Consider the following 22,144-nt stretch of genomic DNA (forward strand, 5'->3'; position numbering starts at 1 on the left):
CAGGCACCGCTATGAAGGGGTGCCGCCACCGGGGCACCGTTCATAAGTTCATTTTTAAGAAACAAAAGTTTTATCATGAAAACAAAAAAATCTTAGAATGATCGATATTAAAATAAATATTGGCCGGATACACTGAATAAAAATTAAAAAAAATTGTATATTGCCGCCTCTTTGATCAGCCAGCTGTTTACAATTTTGCAGCGAGAGCAGGCTAAATGCTTGCCTAAAGAATGTCGTGTCTATGCAGTCTATCTAAAGTGAAATATGAATGGTTTTTATGTGCAGAAGCGAATTTTCATACAAAACATTTGTTGCTAGTTAACCAGTCATATGGTACACATCTCAGTAGGCTACTGACAGTAGCGCAGTGCAGACTATTATTTCATCTCTGTGTCGTGTTGTGTAATAATTTCTTGTGGGTATAAAATAGAATGGAACCAAAAATTAAAAAAAAGTTATCCAGTTGCCAAAATCATGTGTCATGCTGCAAAAGAAGCAGATGTTAAAAAACAAACTAGGGCTCTTAATAAATTTGTTAAAATATTAAAATATTCTGATGCAGATTATAACCAACTCGATACATCAGAAATCAGAGTTGAAGAACCGTGAAATGGTATTATTGGAACTATTGAACAAGATAACAAGATGCATGGTTTAAGTGAAAAATAGGTAGGAGAAGATTTAGTTGTAGTTGACCACGAAACTAACACATTGTTAGTCTCTGTAAATTTAGAAGATCCAGGTGAATGGGGAAATATTGATGAAAAATTACGAGTTGTTTTAATTGAAATGGGGCCTGTTCAAAAGAAAAATATAATATATCCCAGAGATACATATGGATAAATTTGGCGACACGTATTAAAATTGAAAAATGGAAAACGGTGACCTCGTGCCAAGAACATGGCTCATTTATTCCGAAACTTTAAATTCTGTTTTTTGCTTTTGTTGCAAGCCTTTCACACCTACCGAATCAAGTAGTCTTGTAGATGGCTATAACGATTGGAGAAATGTGAGTACAACTTTGCATATACATGAGACTAGTTTAACTCACATGAAAAATTTCTTAAAATGGAAGGAAGTTGATAAAAATTTAAAAAACAAAACTACTATTGATTGAGAGACTCAATGGAAAAGAAACATTGGACGAGTGTTTTAGAACACTTGATTGAAATTATAAAATTCCTTGGTAGCCAAAATTTAACTTTTCGCGGATCATCTGATAAATTATATGAAAGGAATAACAGCAATTTTTTAAAATTAGTCGAACTGTTTGCGAAGTTTGATCCCATTATGGAAAATCATGTTGAAAGGACCCTACAACGAAACAATAGAGTACACTATTTGAGTAAAAACAGTCAAAATGAAATATTGGAAACTTTAAGTAACGCAATCAGGGATACAATTTTATTATCAATTCGAAAATCTAAATATTATTCCATAATTTTAGACTGCACACCTGATGTAAGTAAAACAGAACAAATGACCATTATTATTCGCTTTGTTTCCTGTGATAATGGAATTGTTAAGATCAGGGAAAACTTTTTAGGTTTTACAGATATATCAGATTCCACAGGACGTGATTTATGCACAGCAATAATGGAACAACTGGAAAAATGGAACATTCCCATTGAAGACATGCGAGGTCAAGGGTATGACAATGGGGCAAATATGAAAGGGAAAAAATATGGGCTCCAAAATTTGCTTTTAAACAAAAATCCTCGGGCTTTTTACGTGCCTGTGCTGCTCATTCTCTAAATTTAATCATTAACGATTCAGCCAAAGTGAATGCAGATACAATTAGTTTCTTTGCAATTATTCAAGAAATATACAATTTCTTTTCATTCTCTTACAAACGTTGGGCAATCCTTTTAAAGTTCGTAAAAAAATTAACATTGAAACAGCCATCAGATACGTGAATTTTTGATGGGAAAGTAAAATTAATGCAATCCGCCCTCTACGATATCAGTTACGAAAAATTTACGATGCACTTTTTGAAATTTTAAATAATGAAGATTTTAATAAAGAAACTCAGCATGAAGCACAAACATTATGCGCTAAAATAAAGGACTACAAATTTATTTGCTCTCTTATAACTGGGCATGATTTACTTAACAGAATAAACCCTGTGAGTAAAATGCTTCAAGACAAAAATATGAACATTACACTTGCTTTAGAATCTATCGAAAACTTAAAAATATTCTTACAAGAGTATCGATCAGATACAAATTTTAAAGAAGTTCTAAAACGGCAAAAGAACTGAGTGAAGAAGTGGATGGAGAACAAGAATTTAAAACCGGTACGGAAGTCCGACGACGAAAGAAGACACGACAATTTGACTACAAGCATCATGACGAAACGCCACAATCGCCAGAAGATAAATTTACAGTGAATGTGTTTTATACACTTCTAGATGTTGCAATGTGTTCATTAATAGAACGTTTTGAACAACTAAAAACATATTATGATAATTTCAATTTCTTGTATAGATTACTACAAATTAATAACGAAGATTTACGAAAAAATTATGAAAATTTAGAGATTCTCTTGAAGGATGGCGACAATAAAGACGTAAATGCAATAGAACTATACGACGAGTTATGTACTTTCCGGGATAATTTTCGGAAAGATAATTTAAATATTCAAAACCCTTTCGATATTCTTAATTTTATTTTGTCCAATAATTTATCTTTCCCTAACTTTTCAATTGCTTTAAGAATACTATTAACCTTACCTGTTAGTGTAGCGAGTGGTGTACGTTCCTTTTCCAAGTTGAAATTGATTAAAAGTAGGTTTTAATTTAAAACCTACTTAAGAACAAGTATGTCACAAAAAAAGGCTTGTTAGTTTGGCGTTAATAGCTATTGAAAATGATATATGTACGGAATTAGACGTTAAGACCATTATTTCTAATTTTATGAATATGCAATCAAAAACCCTAAAATTTTAATTTAAAAAAATGTCAAGTATATTTATGTAATTTAATTTATTTTCTGTTATTCTGTAAAGATGTTATTTTTTGAATATTTATATTAAATGTTCTAATTATTTCTGAATTATTTTCTTATTTTCTCATCTATCTTGAGTTTCTTTTAATTTCCTAAAAGATAGTTCCACTTATAAAAATTATTAAAAAATTTTTACAAGTTACTAAGAATTTAGTAACTTGTAAATGCAAGAATTTTTTAAACTTTAGTTCAAATAAATTTTAACTTTAATTAAATTCATTTTAAATTTGTTAGCGAATCAGGTCCGTGAGAAGGCTATAATCCCTGTATCATTATATTCAACGATTAAAGTGAGGCAGCTTTATCAAAATTTGCTTTAACTTTTGAGAATTTTTTGAATATTCAGGTTTTTAATGATTATCCTGCTTAGTCAACACCTGCGGTTCATTACATTTGGCAAACCAACGTGTGGCTGTTCTGTCAAAATTTATTTAAGAAATTTCAAATAATTAAAATTTTTATTATTGTAAAAGAACCACACAAGCTTGGATCATTACAGGTGCGCTTAGATAGACATTGCATGCGGGCGGCAAAGACCCTAGCGCCGGCTCTGGGTAACCAGATTACTAAACAAGGGCATCCTTTAGCATGCTGATCTGCATAAATAATATAACCCTCGTACTTTATTTTAACAGTATTAACAACACCAAATGAACTATTTTATATAAAACACAAAAGATGCTTATTAACTGGCTTAATTTCAAATCAGCATCTTCAGAGTACAAAGCAGCATGTTATAGTTTACATGTTATTAGTTCTTTATTTCCAGTTGCTATCTTGTTATCCTAATTTATATTGCTGTAATTAAAATCACCCCTTTTTCCATTTGCTTGGCTAATTTGTTTATACATTTCCTGGTCACTACTATTCACATTACCTACTCTATAGCAACATCGAACCTCTATCTCACACTATAAGTGCCTCAAAACCACTACCATTATTATTAGTGGTAGTGGTTTTGGAGATTATGATTCCATTATACAAACCATAATCTCCTTACTACAATGGAATGTTGAGTATGAAAATATACTCAAAATTCCATTGCATAACTTCCTGATCAGGTCACACATAATTGAGTACAAATTTAGTCACTTGATTTTGAAGTGGATGGAAAGATATTGGAAAAAGTTCAGAGTATGAGTTGAGTATGAAGTTGAGTATGAAGAAAGATTGAGGAAATGCAGTTTGCAGAGTCTAGTGGTAGGAGGAGGGATATGATTGAGGCATATAAGTTGGTAAGGATTTATTATTAGATTAATGTGGAAAAGGTTTTTCATAGAATGGGAGAGGTGTGGGAGAGAGAGAGAGCACGGGCCATTTCTGGAAGGTGTATAAGGAGGGTGTGAGCAGCATTGCGGAGTGGATTACATTGCCTGAGATTGTGATGAGTGTGATGCTTTTAAGGCACAATATTATGAGCTGTGTGTGTGTATAGAAAGAAAAGCAAAATAACTTATTAAAATGGAGAATATTATGATTGCATTCATATTTTATAGCAAAATATAGAAAAAAATGTAGAATTTTTTCAAAATTAGCCAAAGAGCTTATGAGAATATAACCGTCATTATTGAAGTTGCCTTGATATATACTGCTTAAATGAAACAAGCTGTGCTCAGGAATCTGTATTTATTGGTGCTTAAATTAGGTTTTACTGACCTGACAGCTGTTTTGCGTGTTTGTTCTCATCAGAGACTAGGCAGAAACCTTAAAGAGAGCAAACTAAAGAGAATGGAAGCCTTATTTTTAATATCTCACTAGCAATCCTATATCAGAAAGACAAATTCATCACAAGTGAACTCTTGGTAAGTGCATAATTAATTTCTGAAGCAAAACATTATTTCCTTCATGATGAGAACCAATCTTATTAGCACAGGGAAGAACTTACTGCATTATGAGAGGATTTTTATCTTTATCTCTTTTTTTTTTTTTTTGATCCACTTATATTTATTTTCTGTTTTCATGTTTAACTATCAACCTTGTTTGTCAAAATCAAAAAAAAATATCGTTTATGCTTCTTACTTGTTTGTAGATACCAAAGAATGTTATTCTTCTCAACAAATTAACAGGATCTGGATCAGTGATACATAGCACAGAAGGTGAAGCAGGAGCTCATCCAGTTCAGGTAGTGTACAGTTCCTTGAATGCAGTTCATCCAGAGTTTATAATAATAATAGTTGTTATTCAGCACCTCCATGGAATCACAAGACTCCTCATCCACTTCCATTTGCAATGTCCAGGGATGACTCCTGTCCTTGCTCCTTTCCTAGTTCTAAAATTAGAAAGATCTCCCCACTGTAAACTGCCTCACAATTTAAATGGCTCAATAATATCACCTCTCCTTCCTCTATCTACCAAATTTGCAGGCACATGCTCTCAGTCTCTCCTCATAACTAATGTTATTCGGTCCTGATACCATTTTTATTATCCACCTCTGCACCCTTTCCAGAGTTAATTTATCCCCTTCAAATCCCCGTGACCTGAGTACACTAATCACCATGTGGTTTTAGGGCTTTACACAACGGAATCGCCACTCTTATGTCTCTTCTGGTCAGTAACCTTTCCTTCTCAATATTGCAGCAGTCATGTTGGTTACCTTTGCCACCTTCGTGATATGTCCCCTAAACTTCAAATTTCAGCTGGTCAATCATCAGCCCAATAATTCCATGCCTCCTCCACTTCCTCTAGTACCTTTCCAGCAATGGAGTATGCAGCCTTGAAATTTGGAATGCACTGTCATCAGTGCATCCCAAATTTCAAGTCCTTACATTATTTGCATTAAATAGACATTAATTGACTTAATTCATTAATTGCCCATCCATCCAGCTTATTCAAATCCTCCATAAGGGATACCACACCTGCACTATTACAAAACCTTTCTCTACTTTATATCATTAACAAATAACTGAATATCCCCCCCCCCTATGTGCCATCGACAGTGTCATTGATTATATACATGTTAAATAATAACCAGCTTATTAGCCAGATTGAAGACTGTAATCAGGTCCCAATGCTGAGCCCTGTGGAACCCTACTTGAAATCCTCTACTTTCTTGATACTGCTCCCTTGTGCACAACTCTCTGATGTCTATCAGACAACCATTTTCCAGTCCAATTCACTAACCTAACATCTAAACCCATGTGTTGCAACTTAAATATCAGCTTATCAGCACTCTGTAAAATGCTTTTGTAAAATCTAAAAAATGGTAGTAAATGCCTTTCCTCATCAACAGCTCTTATTACTTTATTATAAATGGCAGTCAGGTTACTTAAACATGAGTTCAACTTAATGAATCCATGCTGACCCTTATGATATGGTTGTCAGTTCCTTAGCACATTCTCTTAAGACATGTAGCAAAAATCCCATCTGGTCCCATGACCTTATTGAAATCCACTGTATTTAGTATTTGGAACACACACTTTCCTCATGTACCTCCCTTGAACCCTTCCCACCCCTACTGTCAGAAGATCTATCCATAACTTTGGTAGTCACATGCCTCCAAGTGATTATACAGTCTTGACTTGGGAGGTGGAAGCATGTGGAATTTTCAGTTCGGGGGGGGATATGTGGAACCACAGGGCCAAGTGATTATGATAAGGTTAGGAGGCTGTTTTAAGCAGTACCATGGCATAAGAATCTGCAATAGCAGTACATGGGAGATGGTATCAAAGGGATATCTAAAAGAAGCAATATCAGACCATATATCCTAAGTCAAGAGGATAAACTAAACCAGGTGGGAGTTAGATGGATGAGTATTATCATTAAGGAGGGGGAGTGCAGGGGAAAAAAAGTGGTATGTAGAGTATAAGGAGAAAGATGATTAGCAAGCTCACAAGAGGTACAAGGCAAAAAAGTGACCAGAATGATAATGGAGGCAAAATCAAATTATGAGAAGAAATTAGCTGATAGACCAAAATAAATCCCAGAGAGTTCGTTCACTGTGTTGCAAGTAAAAGGAAGAATGATTTTGGAACCCCTTGATATGACCAAATCTGATTTACTGTGCTCAGGTCTAGCCACCTAGGTTTCTTGGAGATAAGGAAATGATGGAGAAGATCCAGAGAAAAATGATCAAGATGGTAAGTAGGCTACAATTCCTGTAACAATAGATTGAGAGTTTGTAGGTTGCAAAAAGTTGGTTGACAGGTGGAAAAGAGAGGACATTATAGAGACATTTCAGTTACTAAAATGGTTTTATAGGACTGATGCATAGGAACGTGTTTATCATTTATCTATCAGAGATTTCTCTTCCCAAAAGTAAGTAAGGGTGTGAGCACTACATTTTTCACTTAGAGAGTGATGAACAAGTGGAATGGATTTCTAGAGTGTTGTGAATGTCTTTATCAGTCAATTCATTCAAGGAGGGTTACAACTGATATTGTGAATAGTGTGGGTCTTCCATGATGAGTCTTTAAACTCAATGCAGGTTCCTTTGCAGTAATAATAATAGTTTCCTTTGTGTTCTTTTTTCTACCATTTGCTTTGTTTTCTCAGACTGGAGTGGGGTTAATCTATTTTTCTTTTTTTTTTTTTTTTACTAAAGGGAATGAATGAGTCACTGGTATGACTGGAATTTAGAAGAAAGTTCAAATTAAAAAAATGGAATAGCCAGAGCACCCTATAAGACAAAAGTGATTGTTAAACATAGAAGTTCTGCAATGGATAATATGGAATGTCTTTTAATGATATGGATTTAAGACTGTAATCAGGAAAAAACTTCCATTAAATCAGATAATAATTCAAACTAAAGAAACAATGAGGTGATAACCATGGAGGATGGATAAGAAAAGAGAGATAAAGGAGAAACTTTTTCAACAAGTGTTGGCTGGTTTTGTCATTTAAAAAAAGTCATTTGTTTCATAACATTAATTTCTGATGAGCTTTCAATAAGCAAATGATGTGTGATTATTTATTTATTTTCTCACCAGTATCATAATTGTCTGTTTGAACATGTTACACTATAACATATTATAACATTATAATAATGTTATAATACTGTTTAAAACATTATAATAATATTTTAAACAGTGCGGTTTTGCATGCACATGGAACTTTTTCAGAGCCCTATTAACCATACTATTCAAGGTATTACTGCATTCAGTATATTATATTATATTATATTATATTATATTATATTATATTATATTATATTATATTATATTATATTATATTATGTCTTATATAAAATTAATGGTAATAATAATATAATAATAGTATTTTCATAAACTTAATCATGTCATACTGTCATAGTAGCCTGAACATCCCTTGAGGATACATAGCAGAAAATTGATCATGATGATGACTTATATAAAATTATAAATGAAAAGCTTGAATTCATTTTAATATGTGTGTATAATATATTTTTCAGTTGATTTCAGCCACAAAAGGAGATTGTGACACAGAAACAGTTACTATAGCAACTTCAGATGATTCAAAAAAGAGACGTGAGATATTGGCGAGAAGACCTTCATATAGAAAAATCCTCAATGATTTATCTTCAACCGAAGCTCAGGGAGCAGTTGCAGGATTAGCAGCTGCTGCTGGTGGAGATGTAAAAGAGGAATCGAGCGAAGAAGGGAAATCAACAGACTTGTCCAGCCATGAATCGGAAAATGGATCTGTTGGAACAACTATTTCTGTAGCAGGAGCACAGTATACAACTGCAGGGCTGTTAAAAGGTAGAATTAATTTAATTTGTATTTACACATTTTTTTTCTCATCAGTGAAATTCTATTATTAACTGCAATTACACATAACAGCAGTGGGCTCTCCATTAGCCAATTTCTATGTTGAACACTTGGAAAAAAACAGCTATCAATACAGCCACGCTCAAACCTAGTCTTTGGCTACACTATGCTGATGATGTGCTTGTTATTTGACCACATAGCCCAGACACATTGAATACATTCTTAGCGCATTTAAATAGCCAACACCCAAAAATCTACTTTACACAGGAACTGGAAGCTAATGACTGTCTGTCCTTTCTGGATACACACTAGTCACACATCTTGCAGATGGTTCCCTGTCATTCTCGGTTTATATAAAACCTACACATACAGAGAGATATTTACACAAGCAATCATATCATCACCCATCTCAGCAATATGATATTCTAAAAACACTAACTGACAGAGCAAGAGCAATTTGTTCCAGTGACATTGCTCTAACTGCTGAACTAACACATGTCACACCTTCTTGGCAAATGGCTATAATACCCTAAGATAGACAAAATAATAAATGTTCCCCAGGAATCCCCCACCCCCAAGACTACAACAAAACTGCCACCATCCCATACATTAAAAGCACATCTGAAAAATATCTAGAGTGCTTAATAAACATCAACTACACACCGTATTTATATTGTATGTGAAATTAGCAACCCCCATCTGTTCACCCAAGGACAGAATCTCTCCTTTATTACATCCACGAGTCTATGAAGTGCCCTGTTTGTGTGATTGACCTAACTACAGACAAACCGGAAGAACTGTGGACATCTGGCACTATCGCTATGGCAAATCATGTTGAAAGTTTATTTTTCACTTGGTTAGAGTATAATAAATTTAGTTTAATCCTTTATCCAAGTGTGAGCAGACAAAGTTTGCACCTGAAAGTATCTTCAGGACTGGGGTAAGATGGTACAACACCAGTAAAACTCGTTGCAAAGGTGGAGCAAGCTACAAACAATCCTGTCTCAGTATCTCCTATAATGCAAAACACATCTCCTTGTGGATATGTCTAATGTTATGCATTAAGGGAAGGGCCACTACCCAGACTAGTTTTGACCTTTATTGAGGTCTCTTCAGTGGGAGCCAGGGCAACTCATTGCAAAGGTGGAAGGTTGAGATAAAGCTTCTGCCTGGTATCTCAACTTGGGCCTGGCTCCCACTGAAGAGACCTCAATAAAGGTCGAAACTAGTCTGGGTAGTGGCGCCCTTCCCTTAATGCATAACATTAGACATATCCACAAGGAGATGTGTTTTGCATTATAGGAGATACTGAGACAGGAGTTTGGTAGCTTGCTCCACCTTTGCAACTTGTTGTCCTGGTGTTGTACCACCTTACCCCAGTCCTGAAGATACTTTCAGGCGCAAACTTTGTTTGCTCACACTTGGATAAAGGATTAAACTAAATTTATTATACTCTAACCAAGTGAAAAATAAACTTTCAACATCTTTCTCTAAATCCAGAGTAATTTATTAAAAAAGGGTGGCACACCATTTGGCAACTCCTATAGGTATAGATGACCTGCTAAAGCTTCTGCCTGGTATCTCAACTTGGGCCTGGCTCCCACTGAAGAGACCTCAATAAAGGTCGAAACTAGTCTGGGTAGTGGCGCTTCCCTTAATGCATAACATTAGACATATCCACAAGGAGATGTGTTTTGCATTATAGGAGATACTGAGACAGGAGTGTTGGTAGCTTGCTCCACCTTTGCAATGAGTTGCCTGGTGTTGTACCACCTTACCCCAGTCCTGAAGATACTTTCAGCCCAAACTTTGTTTGCTCACACTTGGATAAAGGATTAAACTAAATTTATTATGGCAAATCAGGTCTAGCAGACCATGCTTTAGATCAGGCGTGGCCAACTTCATTCTATACAAGGGCCAATATATGATGAGTGGTAACGTCACGGGCCGCACACTTTTATACAGAACTTAAATAAAAATAAACTCTGCATTTTTTCAAGGCAATAGTTATATGTATTGAATTACTATATTTGTTAAATCATTTCACTACTGGGAGAACGATATAAAATACTTGATATATTTTAATATAAGTTTAAATTAAATTTAATTACATATTTCTGTTTTTTTTTTTTTTACATGTAACACAACTTAATGAGAACACTGTGGTATTCATGTGCTGCAACAAGTTCATCGAAGATGATTTTCAACGATGATGACAATATTCTTAAGTAATCCAGAGGGTGGTCATCAGTCAGTCGGCTTCTTTGTGACGATTTAACCGCCCTCATAGTTGAGAACTCATATGTATGTGCTTCTAAACATAGATGCAATTCTCAAGCTCAAATCACTCAATGCAGGATATTTTTCCCTTGGTACCAGTTTCCAAAAGCACTAATCTTTCTCTTCAAATTATGTACAATTTTAGTACGTACTTTTCCAATGTATTCTTGGTATTTAGCAGCATGTAGTGGCATTTGAGGATATATTCCTTGTGCACAGACAATACAGACAGCCCTCGGTTTACGCTTCAGTTTCGTTCCCGAAAAAACGGGCTTAAGCCAAATTGGCGTAAAACGAACCCAATTTTAATGGGAGGTATGAAGTTATGTTCCGCGCAGTCAAAAAATATGCACATGAAGTATGTCGAATATTATCATATTTAAAGCTTTGATAATACATATACATATATTTCTAGTAGCAAGGCTTATACGTTGGTCATACATAACTGGTAATTAGCTTACGGAATTAACAATGCATATAAAGGATATTAATTAAAGGCAACTTTAATGAATAACTTCAATATTTCGGCAACGTCACGTTGCCATCTTCAGGAACATAAAAATATGGTATGTGCACGCAGGCACTAATAAAAGCAAATGAGGAAGAAGGCAAGATACTAATATTGTTCATAAAGTCCTAATGGTGGGCTAATTGGGTTGTCTTGGCCATTGGGCTGAAGTTCTCATAATGTAATTCTCCCAAATTTGGGGTAGTTTCATGCACCCAAATTTGTTGAGGTTTGGAACATTTTTTAGAGCTGCTGATGATTCCTTGAATAATCTTTTATACTTGAACTTGCCGCGGGGTATTATTTTAGTTTTCTTCCAATGCATTCTATGGCGGGTATCTAAGGCATGGTCTGCCAGCCCAGAGTGGCTGTACTGGTGAAACTGGATGTAATCTTTGTGTTCTGAAATCCTGATATTTGCTGTCCTGCCTGTTTGGCCAAAGTAGGACACTTTGCAACTGCAAGGAACCTGGTATACACCAGGTAGGTCTAGGGGAAGTGGTTGGTCTTTGGTAGAGCAGATAAGGGATGCCAACTTTTTATATGGTCTATAACAAGAAGTCAGGTCATATTTTTTGAGGATATCGGTTATTTTTTCAGAGGTTCCCCGGATGTAGGGAATGGTGATAGATTTAGTGTAATCTTTATTGTGGAGGGGGGGGGGGGGTTGTGGTTTATTGGTTTTAGCACTTTTTGGATTTTTTTAGGGTTATAGCCATTGGCTAAGAAAGCGTTGGGGATGTGGTTTAGTTCAGTGGTTAGGGCATCGTCATCTGAGCAGATTAATTTTGCCCTGTTATATAGTGTTTTTATGACCCCATATTGTTGTGGGGGGAGGGGGATTGCTGGTGAATGTATCTGCTTCCCATATGGACTCCCAAAAATACATAAACAAAATGTGCCATTACATCCCATAGTGGATGGCATTGATTCCCCCCCCACACACACACATATAAATTAGCCAAACATTTAGCCAAAAAAGCCCACACACTATACTGGCAACACACCATCACACATAAAAAACTCAGCCCACTTTAAAGCCAGTATAGAAAACCTCTCACTCCAACACACTGACATAATGGTCAGTTTTGATGTCTCCTTCGTATTCACTAATGTCCAACTCAAAGAAACCCTAGAGCTCATCCAAGCCAAATTTCCTCATGACAGCTCAGCCCTATTTCAGTTCACAATGAACTCAGGCTATTTCGTTTGGCAAGGAAAATTCTACCAACAGATAGAGGGGACATCCATGAGTTCATCACTTTCTCCCACCCTTGGCCAACTTCTTTATCGAGACCTTTGAAGAGAAAGCCTTAAACTCTGCCCCACAAAAACCCACTATCTTGCTTCAATACGTAGATGATGTGTTTGCCATTTGGCCACATGGCTCAGATACACTCCATTCCTTCCTAACACACTTAAACAACCAACATCCCAGAGTCCAGTTCATTTTAGAAAAAGAGGAAAACAACACCCTCCCCTTCCTAGACACTTTAATCACTCGCCAGCTTGATGGATCTTTGATTTTCTCTGTTTACAGAAAACTCACCCATACAGGCAGATACATTCACCAGCAATCCCCCCTACCCTACAACAATATGGGGTTATAAAAACACTATATAACAGGGCAAAATTAATCTGCTCAGATGACGATGCCCTAACCACTGTACTAAACCACATCCTCAACACTTTCTTAGCCAATTGCTATAACCCCCCAAAAAAATCCAAAAAATACTAAAACCAATAAACCACAATCCCCCTTTCTCCTCCACAATAAAGATTACACTAAATCTGTCACCGTCCCTTACATTCAGGGCACCTCTGAGAAAATAACCAATATCCTCAAAAAATATTACCTGACTTCTTGTTATAGACCATATAAAAAGTTGGCATCCCTTATCCGCTCTACCAAAGACCAGCCACTTCCCCTAGACCTACCTGGTGTATACCAGGTTCCTTGCAGCTGCAAATTGTCCTACTTTGGCCAAACAGGCAGGACAGCAAATATCAGGATTTCAGAACACAAAGACTACATCCAGTTTCACCAGTACAGCCACCCTGGGCTGGCAGACCATGCCTTAGATACCTGCCATAGAATTCATTGTAAGAAAACTAAAATAGTGCACCGCAGCAAGTTCAAGTATGAAAGATTATTCAAGGAATCATCAGCAGCTATAAAAAACGTTCCAAACCTCAACAAATTTGGGTGCATGAAACTACCCCAAATTTGGGAGACTTACATTATGAGAACTTCAGTCCAATGGCCAAGACAACCCAATTAGATTGCCATTAGGACTTTATGAACAATATTAGTATCTTGCCTTCTTCCTCATTTGCTTTTGTTAGTGTCTGCATGCACATACCATTTTTTTATGTTCCTGAAGATGGCAACATGACGTTGCCGAATTATTGAAGTTATTCATTAAAGTTGCCTTTAATTAATTCCGTAAGCTAATTATCAGTTACATACATATATATTTGCTAAAATAAAATTATTAATAACGAAAATAAAACAAAATGTGGAACTTCGAAAAGATATTACATATTTCTATGTTGAAGTTCCTGGTTTCGGATCACCTGCATTTTTTTAAAAAAAAGTATCCAGTGTTAACTGCTTAGATTTTCTTTTTCTTTCTTTTAGGAGTTCAGTGTAAGGTTGAATAGATGCGATTACACTCCTTTTTATGTTTGCACTTCGTTTCCAATCGTGGTCCATTTTGCAGAGTTCATCAGTCAATATCTCTTTGCTTGCAAGGATATGCTGTAAATCGGCCGTTTTCATATCTCTCAGAGGACCTTCTTGGTTTTCTTTCTCCTCTTTTGGATGTTGACTTAATTGTTCAGCTAATTCTTTTCATTGGAAAGCAGTTTATTATGGCTCTCTAAGACTTCTGTCACATCTTCAGCTGTAATATCATACAATCCCACCTCTCGTGCAAGCTTGGTAATATAACATTCTCCTCTTGCTCTAATTCCTCAAAGTCGTGAATGCTGGAAGAAATTTTCGCCATGCTCCTTTTAAACACTTTGCTGACAAGTCGTTCCAAGCTGCCTCGATGTTGTTAATGCTCTTCAAAATATCGAATGACCGCCAATAGTCTTTAATAGTTTTTCCTGAAGTGTCCAAGACTCTTACCATTTCCATAAATGTTATACAGTGGTAATAGGCTTTGAAGATTGATATAATCTCCTGATCCATCGGTTGCAAAAGCGATGTTGTGTTTGGGGGCATGTAAACAACCTTGACATCCAATGATGTTCTTACTTCAGCAAGGTTTTGAGGATATCCAGGGGGCATTATCCAAGAGAAACAATGCCTTGGCTAGCAAATCATTTTCTTTACCGAAGCGTAGCACGGTAGGACAAAAATAATTTCTGTACCAATCTATAAAAACGTCTTGTGCATCCCAAGCTTTCTTGTTCCATTTCCAATAGCATGCCTTTTAGACCCTTGAAGGCACGTGGTGTCTGTGAATAGCACACCAACATTGGTTTAAGCTTCAAAGGTCCAGAGACATTTGCACCCAACAAAAGTGTAAGTCTATCTTTTGCAGCTTTAAAACTTGGAGTGGAATGTTCTTCACAGAAAATGAAGGTGCGTGATGGCAATTTTTTCCAGTAGAGCCCAGTCTCATCAACATTAAAAATGAGATCAGGAGGATAACTTCCTTGTTCTACACAGTCTTGAAATTCTTTAGGAAAAGCAGCTGCTGCTGCAACATCTGCAATTGCCACCTCACCACATAATTTGACACTATGGCACTTACTTCGAGACTTAAATCTCATGAACCAACCTTTACTTCCTAAAAATGTTTCTTTGTCTCCATCTGTCTTTTTAAGATTCTCAAAAATTGTTGTTCCTTTCTCAGTTATAACAGCCTGCATCAGAGGAATGTTTTTCTGATTCAAGTCATCCACCCATAATGATAATTTTTCCATTTTTTCATGAAGTTTACCCCTGCTATAACTTACATGTTTTGCATTTAGTACTGCCATAGATTGTTTCACAGACTGTTTTATTCTATCTGCATTTTTCATAATTGTGGTAACAGTTGATGGAGGTAAGTTCATACTTCTACAGACATAACAGACATTAGCACGTGTCTGCCCATCTTCCATTCTTCGAATCACCTCCATCTTCTTTTCAAGTGTGATTGATTTCCACACTTCTTAACACCAAGTTCTGCTAATTTTTCTGCACTTTTATTATCAAACATGGTATGTAATTATGTACTTTATCAATTTAAATACATATGTACATAAAAAAAATTAAATAGAACAATTAGGTAGATTCAACATTAAAACTAGTGCCTTTTAGCATTGTTTCTCAGTCAATCACACTACAGTAAGAAAGCAAGCACAGGCAACCACCGTTATTGTGAATCGGCGTAAATTGAACCAGCGTAAACCGAGGACTGCCTGTACTTGCAAACACACAAGGCACTGTAGTTTGTTGTCGTTATTGTTTATAAACAGAAATTGATTTTCCCATTTCTCCTGAAATGACCTGGTTTCTTCACAAATCTTACGTTTCTTACTCATAGTATGCAAAGACTGAAGTAACTGACCACGGGACACAAAATGCAACAATAATGCTGTTAACTGTTAAACTGATCACTGCAACCAGAGCAGAGCAAGTGACTTTCAATGATGCATTACTCTGAAGTGCATAGAAATCTACCACTCCTACTACTTCAACTCACACAAAGCAGTAGATTTTATAAATTGAGTATTCTTTTTTAAGCAATTTTGATTCCGTGTTGAGAATATAAATTGTTTCCGTCATCAGAAATAATGAATATAACTAATATATTAATCAGAAAATCTGCGGTTGAAACTAATAGCTAAATTGATAATACATATAATTTAATATAGTTTTTACCCTGCCGCAGGCCGCGCAAAATCACATTATGGGCCGCATGCAGCCTGCAGTTGGCCACTATGCTTTAGATACTCCTACACACAGGATCAACTGGAAAAAATCAAAAGTGCTGCACAGAAACTTTTATAACTCAGACAGGTTGTTCCTGGAATCAACAGAAGTCATGAAACATACTCCAAACCTCAACAAGTATGGCTGTATAAACTTGCCAAAGATTTGGGAGACAGTCATCTTAAGACCAAATTAACACCTGCTTTCTCTCTCTCTCTCATTTTTTTTTTCCAACATAGATAGTGCCTAATTAGGACTTTTGAGGAGAGAATAGAAACAGTAGGAGAGAGAGAGAGAGAGAGAGTTATGGGAATGATAGAAGAGAAGAGAATAGAAACAGTCAGAGAGGAAATGAAAGAGAGTTATGGAAAGGATAGAAGAGGAGAGAATGGAAACGGTCAGATAGAGGGAATGAGAAGAATGCGAGGGAGTGCTGGAACCAGGGATAGAGTGATGTCAGGACAGCAGTTAAGTAGGGGAACACAGAGAGAAAGTGTTAAAGGAGAGAGAGAGAGAGAGAGAGAGAGAGAGAGTGAGTGTGTGGGATGCAGGTGAGCAATCAAGGAACAGAGTGGTAAGAGGTGTGATGTATGGAGCCTTGATGATCCGTGGTGTGCAAGATAGGATGCCGAGCAGTGTTTGGTTGGAGGAATGATAGAAAGTGTGGCTGTGGCAATTAAGCAGGGTGAAAGGGTGGATGAGATGATTGTGATGGTGGGCATGAATGACTTGAGAAGCAGTGTAAATTGGGTGGTGAGAGATGATGATGCAGAAGAGAGATGAGATGATAAGAGATGATGATGCAAAAGAAAATGCAGAGATGAAAGATAGTGTGTGTTACCCAGGTATGATAATGACAAGCTGAGCAGAAGAGCAGTAATAATGAATAGCATAATAGTCAGAATGTGTCAGAAAAGAGGATTGGAATATATGGATACTTGGAGAGTATTCCTGGACAGAAAAGAAATCTATGCTAGAGACCACTTGCATTTGAATGAGGAAGGATGTAGGCATCTGCAGAGATTTCCGTTTTCTGAACGAGTTGGTGTATCATTGCAGGGAAACTAGAATTCCTAGGGTGGATGGTGGTAGGGGGTGGCCTCTTGTGGGAATGGGTGCTTGGGAAAATGGGGTCAGGTAACACTGAGTTCAGTGGCATCTGGAGGGGATAATGATAGGTGTAGAAGCAGTGACATTTTTATGCTTTATACTTTATTCATCTCCTTTATTCCAGGAGTATCTGAAATAAAGGAGATGAATTGGTGGTGCTGATAGCATCAGCCTGGCCAAAGATTATTGGGATCTCTGAGACGTGGTTGGCAGAAGATGATATAATAACAGGAATAGAAGTAGCAAGGTACAGCATATTTTGGCAGGATAGGAAGGGAAAAAGCAATGGTGGAGTACTGCTTATGATAAGTAATGACTTATGTCTTCTAAGAGTGGAGGCTTTTGTAAGGCAGTGACACTAATGGTTTTGAAAGCATATGGTGTGAGGTAGAGGTGGGAAAGACAGGATATTTAGTGGGGGTGTTGCTACAAGCCAAGGAGCACAGAGAGTGGGGAGCAGGAGATGTTTAGGCAGTTGAGCTTGGCAAGTGCAAGTAGAATGATTGTTATGGGAGATTTTAACTACAGCAGTATAAGTTGGGAAGAGGAAAATGCATGTAGTAATAAGCTAATGGAATTTCTAGAATTCTTGAGGGACAAATGTCTTAGACAACATGCAATAGAGAGAACAAGAGGTTCAAGAGTTTTTTATTTGGTCATAGCATCAGAAGAGCTGATAATAACTGAGATGACATCTCTCCCTGCAGTTGGAGAGAGTGACCATGTGGTTTTGACATAGAAGATGAAGAGACATGCAAGAATAGCAAAGAAAAGGGCCTTACAATTCGAGTGCTCGGGAAATTGTGAAATAATATTTGATGGCAGTAATAGGAGGCTGTATTCCACAAGTGAAGAAGAGAACACAGTTTGGTGTTAAGTGGATGACAAACAATATCAAACAGGACTGCAGGTGAAAAGTGGTTATGGAAGAGATATAAGGAGAGGAGTGAAGTGCAGATGCATGAAGAATATAAGACTCAGGCTAGGAGAGTGAATAGTATGGTGCAGAAGGCAAAACTTGAATATGTGGGACTGGATGGTATTTCACCAGGGGTTTTGAGAGATGTGCTAAAGAATTAACAGCTGTGTTGACCTCGCTTTTCAATGAAAGTCTGTCTATGGGAAAGGTACCCAAGGAATGGAAGGAAGGTAGGATCCAAAGAAATTCCTAGGAAATTTTTTTAGCTATGAGGCCAGTATGTGCAGAAATGATTGTGGGATAAAATGGGAATAGAGTGACTGATGCAGAGGACATAGTGAAATTGTTCAATTAACACTTTATTGGAATATTTCATCCTGGAGAAGCAAGATTTAATACTAGAGGGATAGGGCACGTTCGATGTTTAGAGGTAAAAGACGAGAGTATGTTCCAAATATTGAGTACTCTGGATGTCAGTAAAGCTGTGGAACTTGATGGTATTTCACCACATGTTTTGAGAGAATGTGCTAAAGAATTGGCAGCTTCATTGACCTGGCTTTTCAATGAAAGTCTGGCTACAGGAAAGGTACCCAAGGAATGGAAGGAAGGTAAGTTAGTGCCATTGCATAAGGGCATTAGCAGGCTGGATGCATCTAATTATAGGCCAGTTTGTGTTTCATTAGTAGTTGTTAAGATCTTGGAGAAATTAGTGAGGGACTATATATAGCGTTGGTCACATAAGGGTAATGTTATCGGCGAGAGTCAACATGGATTTGTTAAGGGGGGGGTGCTCTTGCTTAGTAATATGATTGCCTTTTATAATAAAGTGATAAGAGCAGTTGATGAGGGAAAGCCATATACTGCCATATTTTTGGATTTTGCAAAGGCATTTGAAATGGTGCCACATGATGAGTTGATGTTTAAGTTGCAGGAGATGGATCTAGATGTTAGTCAACTGGATTCAGGATTGAGTATCTGAGGTATCTGAGAGTTGTGTATGGTGGGTCAATATCAAGGAGGCAGAAGGTTACAAGTGGGATTGCACAGGGCTCAGTACTGGGACCTTCATTGTTTAACCTTTATCAATGGCATTTTCATTTTATTGTAGGGGGATATTCGGTTGTTTTCAGATGATGTGAAGGTGAGAAGGGTTATTAGTAGTAGTGCAGATGCAAGAGGATTTGAATAAACTAGACAGATGGGCAAATGAACGGGGTGTAAGTTTAATGCAGAAATTTTAAAGTCTTGAAGTTTGGGATACATCAATGGGAGGCTGCATACTCGATTGGAGGAGCTGTACTGGAGGAAGTAGGGGAGACAAGAGATCTGGGGGGGGTGATGATTGATAGAAACCTGAAATTCAGGGAATATATTACAAATTTGGTGAAGGTAACCCAGAGGATTGCTGCAATACTGAGAAGGATGCTGACCTGCAGAGATAAAAGAGTTATCATTCCATTATATAAGACCCTGATCAAACAACACTTAGACTATTGTTCTTAAATTTGGTCTCCAGGGTTTGAAGGGAATAAATTAACTGTGGAAAGGATAGAGAAGCAGATAACAAAAATGGTTTTAGGACTGTATAATGTTAGTTATGAGGATTGGCTGAGGGAATGTGGACTGCAGTGTTTATAGATAGAAGAAGAAGGAGAGGTGATAATGATTGAGACTTTTAAACTGTTGAGAGGTAGTTACAGGGTTGACACTGGGATTCTTTCATTTAGTGGAACAATGGGAAGGAACGATGACAAGGGGCCATCCCTGGAAGTTTGAAAATAAAGCTGTGAGTAAGAGGGTGAAGAATGGTTTCTTTGTATGGAGGGTGGTTGAACCATGAAATGCATTGCCTGATAGAGTGGTGAAAGTAAGAACGGTCAATGAGCTCAAGGAGTGGTATGATAGACTTTGTGTTTCAATTTCTTGCTTCCACAAAGTCCTCCTGTCTGACTCCACCAAGTGAGTATGAGCATTCCATCTGGGAATTCCAAGTTACATATAGTTGCATTAAACTGATATGTGTACAGATGATAAACTTCATCTGTCTACCTTTCCAGCTTATTCAAATCCTTTTGAAGAACCCAAACTTCAACTTTTTCTAATAACCTCCTAAGCTTCACTTCATCTACAAACTACTGAATGTCTCTCTGTAATCTGGTGAGAATATAATTGGCATTATGATTGAACAGTAATGGTCCCAGTGTTGAGTATGGATGGAACTCCACCAGTAACCTTCCCACCCCTTTATACTTCTCTCTCTTGTACAGTTCTTTGTCTTCAGAAAGTCATTTACCAAACTAATCTACTAACCTGATATCCAATCCCATATTTGGCACTTAAAAATAACTTGTCATATGGCACTGTGTCAAATGCATTTGAAAAGAGAAAAAAAAATTCTCCACTCTTCTTACTCTATTGTAAAAGGTAACCTGACTACTAAAACAAGAGCATCCCTTAACAAATCCCTGTTGGCCTGCATAATATTGCTCTCATCTACCCAATAATCCGTATGAGTTTTTTATGCAATGGAACTATCTTATCCTCCTTCCACTCTACAGGAACCTGTCTGATTGCAAGACTTTCAATAAACAGCCAAGTTAATGGCACACAGTTGCACAGCACATTTCCTTAAAACACGTGGTCAAATTTCATCTAGTCTCCTGCCTTACTGACATTTAGCCTACTCAGTATTTGAAATGCATCCTCTTTATTCTCTTCTAACACTTTACCACTCCTTATCCTTCTAGGAATAAAGCCTGCTGTACCAGACAGAACATGAAAAAAAATGATCATTGAATAGCTCAAGTATATCATTTGCATTGGTTACTCAAATTCCATCTCCATGCAGCAAGGTAATTTGTCCACAATCATTTTTCCTCCCACACTCCACTTAATGAAAATACTCCTTGGGATTCTCCCTGGATTGCACACTAGTCTCCTTTTGTATTCTTATTTTTCTCTCTCCTTACTATACTAATAAGGACATAAATTAATAATTCATTATTCCAGTTGAGAAGCAATTATTACCACTTTGCTATAAACATTTTGTGGATTTGAATCCCACATGGATGGAAGTCTTGGTGGCAGCTGATTTAACACCTGGTATGAAATCCTTGCCTTACTGCAGGCCAGAAGTGGCATGAATTATCTAAATTATGAAATTATTTTAACTTAAAATAATTAAGTTAAAATAAACATTTCTTAGTTCATGAATTTAATTTAAGTTTAATTGTTATTACTTTCATCAATTTTAATAATTTGTTACCCAATAGTTGTTCCAGCATCAACAATACAACTAGCAGCAGCTACTCAAGATGATGGTCTGCAGGGGCTTCAGACTTTAACAATGACAAATGCTGGAACTGGGACTGGAACCATTGTTCAGTATGCACAAGGTCAAGATGGGCATTTTTTTGTACCTGGTAAGTTCATTTTCTAACAATGTAACCATTTTACAAATTATCTTTACACTTTGAAATGTTTTTTATATAAGAACATACAAAATGAATTTATTATTATAAAAGAACCTGCATGAGATTATGAGATTCATGATGACAAGTTTGTTTTAGACACTCTAAATTCTGTTTTATCACTGCTTAGCCTTATATGCTTTCTGCACTTTTTTCATTTTCCCAGGCAATGCAATGGGCTTTATACAACTGCCACTCTCCATATAATAAATCTGTCCTCATAATCTAAATCCCA

At 36.7% G+C, this 22,144-nt stretch overlaps 1 protein-coding gene across 6 annotated transcripts in view; it reads left to right on the forward strand.

Moving 5' to 3' along the window:
- Positions 1-22,144, forward strand: part of LOC150105244 (cyclic AMP-responsive element-binding protein 1-like) — a 255,041-nt gene that overhangs the window by 148,040 nt on the left and 84,857 nt on the right. For 5 of the 6 annotated variants that reach the window (XR_016548472.1, XM_090394639.1, XM_090394643.1 and 2 more), the window contains exons 4-6: positions 5,035-5,127; positions 8,371-8,680; positions 21,712-21,861. Coding sequence is in view for 5 of the 6 variants with exons in the window: in XM_090394639.1 (XP_090250765.1) it covers positions 5,035-5,127; positions 8,371-8,680; positions 21,712-21,861 (553 nt within the window). In the remaining variant the exon portion in view is untranslated. The remainder of the gene's footprint in view (positions 1-5,034; positions 5,128-8,370; positions 8,681-21,711; positions 21,862-22,144) is intronic. The other variant, XM_090394644.1, reaches the window with a different exon arrangement.

This window comes from Typopeltis vanoorti, chromosome 6 (assembly GCF_054136105.1).
Source record: "Typopeltis vanoorti isolate ZY-2024b chromosome 6, IOZ_Tvanoo_1.0, whole genome shotgun sequence".
Lineage (NCBI taxonomy): Eukaryota > Metazoa > Arthropoda > Arachnida > Uropygi > Thelyphonidae > Typopeltis > Typopeltis vanoorti.